Here is a 12,775-nt window from a genome sequence, read left to right on the forward strand (position 1 = left end):
ATTTCTGAGCCATGCAGGGAGCATCTTTTTCTGTTTTGATCAATCTTGCTTGTCAGTCAGCCCTCACTGCGGAGAATTTGGGGTAAGCTGGGCTGTTGGATGGCTCATTTCTGGGAGACTTTCTGTAATGGAGAACTGTACTTGTGTGCAGGAAAAACACCTTACGATCTGCAGTCTTTGAGTGGTCTCTTTTCCACTTTTTAAAACATGGTATTAGGGCAGTGCTTATGTTATAAGGATGCTTTGAAGAGATCCTAATGAGTTGTCTGTTGGCTTAATGCTTGCATTGAAAGGCCTGTTATAGTGTCTCATTACTACTGAAGAAAAATGGTGACAAGAACATTGACAAGTATGTAGAGGCCTGACTCCTAGAAAAGTTAGCTTAAAAATATTGTATGCGTAAGTATCATTGAATGAATAAATAACTCCATTAAGAGCATTAAAAGTGTTTTGCATGGTTTCCCCCCCCCCCCCCCCCCCCCCCCCTCCCCGGATAAAATGTTAAGTAGCATTTATTTTTTTAAACTTAAATATAAATCGTGGAAGGTAATGAAACATCTAGTTACTTAACACATGAATTACTGTAACGTTAGGAGCAATGAAAAGCATTTTAAGATGCTGTTTGAAATATGAGGTACTGTAATTAAACTAATTAAAAAAAAAAAAAAAGAATGGAATGGTTTGGAAGCTACCTTTTACAATGTAATGCTCGAGGCCTTGGAAGAGGCCTCTTCAAACTGTACATGTTTACAGCTTTTGCAGTAAAGCATTTGTGGTGTAAAAATAATAATAAAAGAAAAAGAAAAATATTTAGTAAAAAGTACTTGTAAGCTAAAATATGCAACTATCACGAGAATGAAAACCCAAAGAATTTGAAAGAGGTTCTGGAGGCAAGAAAAGGTGTGTAGGAGTTGCATTTTCTTCTGTTAACACAAGATCCCCACATACAGCCTAATTTTCTTTTGTTACCTGTAACATAGATGTTGCTATTACAAGCCTGTTTGAATTTTATTGCCAATTTCTATGATTGTCTGGAAGATTAGCTTTTCAATAGCTCAATGATTATTATTTTTTTTCAATCATGACAAGTTAAGTATTTATTTTTACAAGACTCTCTTGTTTTAGCCTAGTTAAAATAGAATATGGTGAAGCATACAGCCCCACAAGGCTGCAAAGGTGTCTCGGTCTTGACAATCCCTGCCTTATGCTTCTGCTACAGAAAAATTAATCTTGACCTGGAGACCATCATAAAGATGATGATCATAAGCCTTGCTACTACCAGGAACCTAAAGCCCGACTTCTTTTTCCTTCACAATCTGAGCATAATGTCCAAGCCCTTCAGTGTCTGAGAAGGAATATGAGAATAAATGTAAAGCTAAAGCATATTAATGAGAAAAAATAATTTACAGGTTTCTGATTGATGATAATTGGTATTGTGAACAAGACTCCCTTGGAGTCTGGCAATCAGAAAAATCAAGAGTGAACAGAGGTGCACATGTAGGAATAGCTAGCTAAAAGAAATTTCAGATTTGTACAATTAAGTTTATATATTATTCTACTTTTCAGTTGTAATAGCATCTTTTTTGACTTTTGGAAGTTTAAGGAATGTTGGAGCATGGTCAGTTGGAATGCCCTCAGAGATTTGTTTTCTTAGTACAATAAAAATATGCGTGCATTACAAAGAGTCGTGGCTCAGAGTTTCCTTCAATAACAGTATTTCTACATAGTCAGGATCATGTCTATAGACAGTGATCAGTAATAATGAGCTGCTGCAACTTCTGTTTTTGCCATTTCCAAGTAGGTTCATAATGAGTACTTTGTGATGGGACATACTCCAGAGTTGGTGGCCTTCATTCATTTTTTTTTTCAACTAGTCAAAATATTTGCATGTGTCTCAGATATAAGAGCAAACAGTTTGTTAGACAAAGCTCAAAGAAGATACCTTATCCTTAGTTGAATAGATGTATCCTTAGCAGTCGTGTATAACTAGTGATTTGGGAAACCTGAGAGAAGCATGTTTACAGTGAGAGAAAGAGAAGCTCAAAGTCTGCAAAAAGGAAGTTGTAATAGGCAAGACAGCAGACAAAATGAATTTGCAGAATTGCCATTAGAAGGGAATCAATTAAAATAATTATTTCATGAAAAAGAAATATTAGTTTGCAAGTAGCATTTGAATTCTTTATTATTTTCACTGTTACATTGTCTTTAATCTCTGCTGCTGTCTAGGTTGTGATTTGTGTGCTTTATTGCCTGTCATCTAAACAGTTTCTAAAGATAGAAGCATATGGGTTTTCCTATCTTCCATTATACAATAATAATAGTGTCTTGCTTCTGTAATCAAGCGAAAAATTGGGTTGAAAGGGACCTCAGGGAGGTCACAGAATCATCTAGGTTGGAAGAGACCTCCAAGATCACCTAGTCCAACCTCTGACCTAACACTAACCTCTGAACTAACACTAACAGTCCTCCACTAAACCATATCACTAAGCTCTACATCTAAACGTCTTTTAAAGACCTCCAGGGATAGTGACTCAACTACTTCCCTGCCCAATGATCAGAACAGGCCACCTTCTAAGCTGAGGAGTGTAAAATGAATAATTATTTGAGCTCTGAAGTTAGTTGATGTTGCAGTCAAGTTTTGAATATCTCTGAAGATGGAGGTTACATTGCTTCTTTTGGTGGCCTTTGATAGTTTTGTCTACTCAAGGTGATTTTTTCCCCCTAATATCTACCTGTAATTTTATTTGGGACAACTTGCATTGCTGCTCCTTTTCCTTTCATGGAGAACCTCCAAGAAGAGTCTGGCTCCATTTTCCTTGTTATCACCAGTAGGTTGGCAAAGAACTGCAAGATCCCTCTCTCCTTTCCCTCCTCCATCCAGGCTGATGGAGCTCAGCTCCCCTGCCTCTCCTATGAGGTGGGTGCTCCAGCCCAGTCCATCATGGTGACCCTCTGCTGAACTCGCTGCAGCTCACTGCTGTCTGATTTGAATTGGGAGGTCCCATCTGTGACCAGCACCAGAAGAGTGAGCTCATAAATGAGATCAGAGAGGACGAATTGCATCCCTTGATGTGTTGCAGCACAGGATGTGATGGGCTTTCATAGCCTCAAGGACATAGCAGATCTTTTGGATCTTTGGAAAGTGATATTCAGCAGACTTGTTTCTAATGAGATCTCACTTTTTTTCTTCTACCTAGAATGTGCCACCTGATTTGTCCATCTGTACCTTCGTGCTGGAGCAGTCTCTGTCAGTACGAGCCCTCCAGGAAATGCTGGCTAACACAGAGGAAAAGGCAGAAGGGGTGAGTTATTAGATCATCACTTTTCATCTTGCTAATACAATTTTTTTTCCCCCTACTGTACCACAGTTTTCATGACTGGCACAAGCTTACGGCATAGTGAATTGCTTACATATAAGTTTCCTTCTTCACTGCAGGAATGGTCTGCTTTTGAGAAATTCTAAACATTTGTAGCTTGCACTAACACTCACAAGTAGGGGGTATAAATACTCAATAACTTCAATGCGCTGCAGATCTTTATAGAGCTATGGGACTGGTTTAATCTGAGATCTCATTATCTCATGATATATGATCTCATTGTGATATATGAAGCTGGATCACTTGTTTAGAACAGCTAAATTTTCTCACTGACTGTATCAAATGAGACTGTCAGGTAGTCTTAAAATGGCTTGGGTGTGTGCTGTTTTTTCTCTGTAAATAATGACATTGTTCTATGTAGTCTGAGATAAAAAGTCACGTAACTCAACTTCAGAGGTGGAAATTGAGTAATAATGAGTCTTGGTGGAAAAGAAATATGAAAACTAGCATGTTTTTGTACTCTAGAGGATGAAGGATACAGGAATAACGATAATTCTGTATGACTAACATATAGCTGTTTACATATAAATCCTAGTAGTGTAATTTACATTCTCTGTCATGTAATTAATTTGATTTGATATGATGTAGTTTAGTGTTTCATATATACACACTGTAGAGTTAACAGAAATGCTGTGTTCTGACCCAAATCCTGTAAACAATAAGTAGGGAAGAGTGAGATGGGAGGTCAGGCTATAGGAACAACAATTTATACAGATAAAACAGAAGGAGTGGTTAACCATAGTTCTGTCACTTATGAAAGCTGACAGGAGAGCAGCTTGCCTCTGGTATTTGTGGGAATGCCTTGGGAAAGCAAACTTTAAACTAACATATAGTAGTTAGTCCCATAAAATGCCACACACTGAGACTTAAAATAGTGTTTGGGAAATGAAGTCCAAGAACATCATCCCATGGATGATCCAAAGTGTGTGCTGTCCTTGAGAATTGTTCCCCTGCAAGGACCAACTCCAACAACAGGAGAATGAGAAGCACATCTGAGAGAAGAGGTGTTCCCTCTCTTTTTAGTTTGTAAATGGCAGTTGTACTGATATACAGTGCTCTGTACTTACAGGTCTTCTGAGACACATAGAAGAAAGATAAAGTGAAGTCTCTGAATGTCTTCGGTTGTTACCTTTTTACAGAGTAGTTTACTGTGCTCTCAATACCTATTAAATCTCAGCATTAGTAGAAGGTGCAGAGCTATGTCTATGCTAACCCAGATAGTTGGTGTTCACTGAATAATGAATAGGTTGCTACTGCAGATTTTGCCTGGTTTCTGTGCAATTCATTAGCAATCTGCCTGCGTGTCTCTCGCATACTGATATATTGGTATTAGAGAAGAATAATCTTGTAAATAGTGGCTTGTAAATTGATGAAGTCAAATAATTGTCAGTGCCATTATTTTTCTTTCTAGTAAGTCTCTGGAAGCCAGGAATAATAGTACTAAAACGTCTCATTGTGAACTTGCTAATAAATTAACAGAACTGACGTTTGGTATGTAGTTTTTATTAAAAATGTATAAAGATTGTCTTTGAATTTATTGATACATTTTTCATATGTTAGGTGCTTACATAGGCAGCTTCATATTAGCTTTCGTATTTGATGACTGTTGTGGTTACTTTTATGAGAAGAGGTAATTTGTGCATACATCTGAAGCACTGTATCTTTTTTTAACTTTTTTTATTTTATTTTATTTTTATTTAGAACAACACTCATTTCTTTCATTTAGGAGAAGAAAGTATAGAAACTCCTTGAAAATTTTTTATTATATTTACTGGATTCAGTATGAGCTCAGTTTTCTAATGGAGAGAATCCTGAAAAGGAAGGTCTTTTCAGTCTTCTCTTACTTTTCACTACATTAGAAATCATTAAGGCTGCTGTTTTTAATGCTGAATACAATCTTTATATAGTAGGTATTGTTCCTATAAAACAGGTAAGTCAGCAGTAATGAAATGGTTGAGTAATAAGAACAAAATCTCATTCTGTCTTGAGTCAGAATACTAAACAGCTTTCTTTGTGTTTAAGAAAGAATATCTGTGTGCACTAACTGGATTTCTTTTTAATTCTTGATTGGTGTGTATTAAATGTGCAAGATTTACCTCTGAAATAAATGCTTGTTTTAGCGCAAGAATCCCAAAATGAGAATTTCCATATTTCATGAGGTTAGTGATCCATCTAGTTGAGTGTACTTCTCTCCCCTGAATCAACTAAATGCCAGTATCAAAGGCAACAGTGGAAAATGAGTGAAATTTTATAGAGAAGAATAAACCTATGGATTTCAGTGTTTTAATAACCTGCCAGAGTAAAGCAATGTGTTTTAAAGGCTATGATAAAAAATCAGAGCACAAAGTAACCACTCAGTGCCTATGACTAGAAGAAATCTTTAGCAGCACAGCACTACACATTCTTTCTTATACAATTGCACTCGTTTTCCACTGTGGCCTTTGATCCTGAAAAAGTAATTCCATAGCTTTCCCAAAGAGTTTGTCTGGGAATATTTACCACAAAATGTTGTAACTGTGTTTTGCTTCTGATTTTTTTTTAATTAAATTCTGATTATTGTTTTTTTTAATCAATTATTCCTTTACTAGATTCAAGAACTTTTTATTATTTAGTACTTTCTCTTTGTGAAAATGCTGAGATGCCATAATCAAATCAATCCCTGGAAATTTTCTGCTAATTTTCATAGGAAATGAAGCCTGGCCATCTGTACATTAGTACTCTTATATTCAGTAACATGCTGCAATATATTCAGTAATATTCTGCAATATTAGAATCAGGGATAGGAATTTGGTAAGAGAAAGGGACCTAACATTCCCCTGTAAGAGGAAAACAAGGTGTTTTACAGTGCCATCAGCTGCTCCGGTGCTGGTGTGCCTTCTGCATTGCAGCTGCTTGCTCAGGAGAGGTGCCACAGGTATTCAGGAAGGAAGCTGCCAAGTTTTGCTTGAGAGGAAGGGATTAATAATTTTTTTTTTTTGTCTTTCAGATCTGTTTTAAACAACTCTCTCTCTCTCTCTTCATTATTTTTTTTTTTTGTAAGACAACAGAGCTGTACATAGTGCATTATTTCCAGTGTCAAGTGTTTTATGAGAGCAAAAATTATTTTCCTGTATTTTCCTCAGACAGTCCTATTTGTATATTGAGGAATTACCTTCTTTATTTATTTATTTTATTTCAAAATATTGTGTATATAGGTTATTTTAAAAAATATTATTATTATTTAATCTTTTGGCTGATTTTGGATAAGTTGCAGAGAGAAATGCCAGCTTCCACAAAATTTTTACCAAGTCACAGTTCTATTGTATGACTGTTGTAGCACTGCTTTAGCATTTAGAAGAGGTAACTAGACATATTTGACATTGGAAAACATCGAGTGTTTTCTTAACCTCAGTTGCCTGAGGAAATGATTTAGACTTATTTGTCCAAAACTTTTTGAAATCATCATCAAGCAAACTTCAAAGAGATCTAAAGAATTTGGGGATCAGTGACTAGACAGAGAAAATTATATTAGCTTGGATTTAAAGGACATTTTACTGTAAGTGAATGAGCACAATTTTATGCATCTTCTATTTGCCTACAACAAAAATGTGCTTTTCTTTTGAAATGACTAGGAGCTTGTGATTTGTGAAGTTATACTTGCTTTGCTTGGGGTTTTCTGAAATACATCCAACAGTCTTATGATATAAATAACATACTTGTCTTTTGCCTTGTGATATCTTTTATAGTGCTGATAATTATGTTCATTACAATAATTGTAATAATTGTAAATGAGGTTATTGAAATTTGAAGCTTCCAGGTTGTATGTTAAATGCCATACCCTAATGAATAGGTATTATGTGTATGTGCATAGAATGTGACTTGCTTTCACCTTCCTGTGTGTTGTGCATCTTTCCGTGCATGAGAGATGTTATATCCCATGCAGACGATTGTTTTTAACTGCATATTTTCATTGAAGTGATTGAGAAATCTTGGTAAGCTTGTTCTTTCAGAGAAGCTCTAAGTATCTCTGCCAGCAGTGTTAAAGCACTTCACTTTGGTCTACCAGAATACAAATGCGTGCCAAGCAATCCCAGTTTTCTTGTTGTACCATCCAGCCACAGCAAAATCCAATTTCACCAGGAGTACACAGAGCAGGAGACACCCATCCTGGTGAGAGCTTCTGGAGCTCTTCTTGCCGCTCTATGATGAGTGCTGCCAGTGCAAGGTGTGTGTGTGGGCATTTCTTGGTCAGGCATGTACAGAGAAGCATGAGACTGCTAGAGCTTTTTGCAATTTTATCATCAGAATGGGTGGAAAGTTCAATTCCTCTCATAAGGGCTGTGCTTCATGCCCCATGAGTTGCTCGCTAGTAGCAATCAGCTGCAGTCATTGGTATATAGCACGCATCTGTTGGAATGGTGTTTTAATGACTCTTGTAGGAGAGGTACACCATACTCATCTATCCTGTATGGTGCCAGGGGAATTTCTCTCAGTTGCTTCTCTGGCCATTTGCATCAAATTACAGCTTTTTGCCAGCTGAATAGGAAAACCTTACTGAAATAAGCAAGGATCTCTTCACATGTCATCTGTAGCAAGAAAGTGAATTTATAAGTAATTACAATTTCTGCATTTTGAATAACACCATGCACTGTCTACTAGAACAAGCTAGGATAGTCTTTTTTTTATATATTTTTTTGCCATTCATCTTCCTAGACTTCATAACATAGAAAAAATTAGCTTGTATTTTACTTAATATGCTTGATTTTTCTTTACATTTATAAAAAATAAAACAGTGTTAAATCCTCTGCTTGTTTCCTACAGAATGATCTTAGTTGCCACTTTGCCTACTGCGCACTTCTGTGTGTATTTTTTTGCTTTTTGTTTCCCCAGTATTTGCACAGCAGTGGTGCTTTTCTACCAGTGTATGCTGTTGTGGTGATTTCACAGTGACAGATGACTAAACCCCACCACAACCACTCTCTTAATCCCCCTCCTCAAAGGGAAGGGAGGGGAAAAATGATGTATTGAAGAAGGCTGCAATAAGGACATTTATTTAAAGGGAAAAGTGGAAGTCCAGTCTGGAAGTGGACTTCTGTTTGATGCTTTTGGTACTTTCTTCCAGCTGAAGATGAATGCTAGTCCTGAAAGCAGAAAGTTGATGTGCAAACTAATTTTATTGGAACATATGGGCAGCATTGCAATGGGCTTGGACATGAGGAGAACTGGACCCCCATAAGATAATACCTACGTCAATTCCATAGGTATTATTCCCTTGCCATCTATAATGTCTATCTAGTTAATATAAAAAATGGCAACATACTGATGTCATTCAGTAAGGATTCTCTATGAAGTCCTGGAAGAGGTGGATTTTTGTTTGTTTGTTTGTGTTTGTTGTTTTTTAAGCAAAATTGAAGCATGGAGAAATTGTAAATGGCACGGTTAAATTTATCTTTGCCACCACACAGCTCATTTGTTACAGCAATTGAAAGTGGTATACTAAACTGGATTTAGATAAAAAGATAAACCTTCAAAATCCTCACATTTGATTGCTGTTCTAGAGCACTGAAGATTGTCTGTTTTGCTACACAATCCTATTTAAAGTTATAAATGTGTCTTAAACCAGTCACATTCTTAATGTTATTGGATGTTTCTCCAAAGCAATCGACAATACTGTGTTTTTAACCACACCAGTCTAGCTGAGTAATCACTGTCCAGCATACTGATTGCACCTGCTCATTTTATTATTCCTGGTTTTGAATGTTTTGATACTTCAGGACTGACTTGTGCAGGTACTGAGGTCTTAGAGATTTACCTGTAGCTGATGGAAGTTATACACAGAATGTAAAATCATGTTAAAAGTTGGGTTCTGTATGCCTTCAACTCAACTCCCAGGCTTGTGTGAATTTTGATTTTAGTAGATCCATGTTTTAGATTCTTCAATGTATTGATGTATTAAATGGGGTATCATGAAAATTGAATTAATATCTGTGAGATTACTATTACAGCAATCAACACTAAAAATGATGACATTCATTCATTATGTCTTTAGAACTGTTTTTAAAATGAATATTCAGTACAATGGATGCTTACTGAGCTAGGATGAAATAAAACAGTAAGTGACCTCTGTTCTATATGTATACATAGTTCAAGTTGAAAAGGTCATGAACATACTGTACTTCCACTGTGGAAGGCTATGTCATGAGAGAAGTGAATGGATTGAAATTAAAGTTATATTGGTGCCTTGTCACTTTCTGTCTTGTTACTGTTTGTGTAATTATTAACATTTTTTTGTGGGGGTAGAAATTAGTGTAATTCTTTTGAAAATGCAAACACTCGATACCTTTGGCTTAGGAAAAAAGGATTTTGAAATATGAATCATTCATGGTTGTATGTAGTCCTTGTATGATAGTACTCTACTGTAACTCATCATATAAAGAACAGCCTTTCATTAATATCCCAGATGCGCTCACAGCTGGGGCAGGCCCTGGATAGCATGACACTCAGACATCATATTTTCCTCTTCTTTTGCAGTGCACACAGCTGTAATACAAGTATTTGTATAAACCCATGACCTTAAATTAAATAAATTAAAGTGTTGTTTGTGCCATTATATTTTAGAGTGGAAATAATAATTAAACAATATTTTTGAGATTGTTTAAAACGCTATGCAAACATCTCATGCTACATATGAAAAAGGTTTCCAAATTGGTGCTAAACCTGTGTCATTTCCTGGGTAGTTGTCACTGAAATGTTCTGGAAAGCCACTCTAAGCATGAGGATTCATCTGCACCCATATGCTTGCATCTCCCCATGGCAGTAGGAAATTTGACTCCATGGTGACTGCGTTACTGGTGAATGCAGTATCATATTTGCAAAAATGCCAGGTCCAGTGAGAATAGGCATTATTTTGCAGCTACCTGTTAGTCTGTAGAAAAGTGATGTGATGCCCAGTCACCCCTTGATGACTGGGGTTCAGCTCAATGTTGTTTTGCTGGGTAGGTATGGCTTGTGCCTTGGAAGGTATGAAGGTGAGCCATCAAATAAATGATTTGTTGCAGTAGCAATGGTAAAGCCAAAAGCCGTCAAAGCAGGTGAATATGTCAACATTTTTGAAGTATCTAAGTACTACTGTAACTTGAGGTTTATACCCATCTAAGTGGTTAACGTGGAGATTTCGTTTTGTTTCTCTCTGATCATATAAAAAAATAACCGTTTTTAATTTACTTACAAGGATATAAACAACTATGGAGTTTGAGGTGGGTGAAAGAAAAAATAAAAGAAATAAAAAGTTTTAAGGACCAGGGATATAGCTGAACAGAGCAGATGGAGAACTGGGAGCAGTTGTGCCTGCAGAGGTGAGGTTCTGCCTCTGGCTGTGAGATGCCTGGCTGATAACCTGTGCAGGGATATGGCCCAGCAGAGGCTCGGAGTCCATGGCCCAGCAGAGGCTCAGAGTCCATGGCTCACAGAGGCAGCATCCTACCTTTTTGGATGGCAAGCTCATCTACTCCAGCTTAGCACACCTCTCTGAGCAGCAGAGCTCTGGACAAGCCCAAAACTCAATGGGTACTATAACCGAGACCTTATGTCAGCGTGTCAGGATCACTGAGCCTCTGGTCTGGATTTTAGCTCTGAGCACTGGGGCATTACAGAGGTCATTCTATGGGCAGGGACTTGTCCCACTGAGTGGCAGGAGTGTTGTCTCCTGGGCAGCCCTGGCCGGGAAGGGCCCTGCTGGGTAGCATTTTGTCTGCATGGTTGGCTGTGGGTCCCACACCGGTGGGCTCCCTTTTGGAGTGTCTGCAGGATCTCAGCTGCACTGAAAGCTCCTGCTGAGTTCCTTCAGGCAGTCTGAATTGAGTCCTTCCCCTTCAAAAGCATGCCTGTTTAAATAAATAAATAAATAAATAAATATATATACATAAAAAATATTTATATATTTAACTTAAAAAGAGGGAGTATGCTGTATTTAACTCTTCCTGAGCTCAGTGCACTTATCTGTGGATCAGTTTTCAAATTAAAATTTAAATCTGTGCTTTTAGAGTACTACCAGTACAGTAAGTGAGAAGGTGAGGCATTATCTCCTCATTTGATGTTTGTATAAGGTCTATGATCCTGAAGCATAACTGGCTTTTTTGACAGACATGATATTCGCTGAGCTTTGAGGATTGTCCCTTTTTTCCCAAACTGTTTTCCTTTTTCCAGCATTTGCTGGTGGACAGTACATTGCCATTTGCTCCTTCAAATAATTGTATTTTTCTCTATGAATAAATAGATGACTTTTTATTTTATTTTATTTTGTTTTGTTTTATTTTATTTTATTTTAATTTCCCCATTTTTAAGTGATGATAATAAAAGCTCTCTTCTTACTCTTCTTTATGGAAATAGCATTCTTTGACACAGGTAGGACAAAAAGACTTAAAAAGAACAAGAATTATGGTTTCAGGCTGCAAGCAGTACAAGCAGTAAACCTAACTTCTGTTGAGTTGGGTGCTGTCATTTGCTTTTGACCTAATTCATTTAGGTTATGAAGACCTTTACAATAGTATGAGATTTCTGTACTTAATGTTTCTTTTTCATGGATACACCTGTTGGTGTGAAATGTGTTTTCAATTATGGCAGTGCCTAGAGCTACCTATCCTGAAGCAGCCTTTGGTAGCTGACAATCTGTCAATAAATATACAGAGCACTTAGTTATCTTGAAAGAATATTCTTCTGAAAAACAAAAACAAAAACAAGCAAAAAAAAACTGGGATAGATAGATTGGGATAGAAGGTAAGTATATATACAGAGTGGAAAAAAAATAAAAAAATGTAGCAATCCCACTTTTTTTCACAGTACTTATTACAGAATATCTTGTTCAATGTTGTAAGTTGGTAACTTGGTGTTAAGTGTTGGTCATTGAGCAAATGAGTGTTTTAATTAACTGGGTACTTTTATGTTCTGTAAATTCCATTTCCAGGTGGTGTTAATTTGTTAGCTTAAAAGCAGTTTACTGTGTATAGCTCTACTTCAAAACAACTTGTACATTTGTCCAAATTTTAATGTCAGTAACTGATGGATCCTTTGACTGTTGGGAGGAATTTCAGATAACGTTTCATATTCCTTCTCCTTGGCAATGTGTGAAATAAAAAGCCTTAATTTTAAAGAAGGAACTCAGTGGATTTGCAGATCTTCAGACAAAAATATTAAGCAGCCAGCATTAGCCTCTGTCTAGGAGAAAGACCACAGTTCCCTTTCAGCTGTGATCCCACAGATTGCAGTGATGAGTCTGTTCTCTGGCTTGAAACTGGAATCAACCATTCTTGAACAAGTATATAAAAGATTATTTATTCTAAGTACTGGTACTATCTAAACTATATCAAATGAATGACTATTCTTTTTTCTAGGAATGGTGTTGTGTAGGTGTTTGAAATTCT

At 36.8% G+C, this 12,775-nt stretch overlaps 1 protein-coding gene across 13 annotated transcripts in view; it reads left to right on the forward strand.

Annotated features, from left to right (window-relative positions):
• RYR2 (ryanodine receptor 2) overlaps positions 1-12,775 on the forward strand; it is a 406,035-nt gene that overhangs the window by 124,245 nt on the left and 269,015 nt on the right. For all 13 annotated transcript variants that reach the window (XR_011808125.1, XM_027453781.3, XM_072035589.1 and 10 more), the window contains one exon: positions 3,198-3,302. Coding sequence is in view for 12 of the 13 variants with exons in the window: in XM_027453781.3 (XP_027309582.2) it covers positions 3,198-3,302 (105 nt within the window). In the remaining variant the exon portion in view is untranslated. The remainder of the gene's footprint in view (positions 1-3,197; positions 3,303-12,775) is intronic.

The sequence above is a fragment of the Anas platyrhynchos genome, chromosome 3 (assembly GCF_047663525.1).
Source record: "Anas platyrhynchos isolate ZD024472 breed Pekin duck chromosome 3, IASCAAS_PekinDuck_T2T, whole genome shotgun sequence".
Taxonomy (NCBI): Eukaryota; Metazoa; Chordata; class Aves; order Anseriformes; family Anatidae; genus Anas; species Anas platyrhynchos.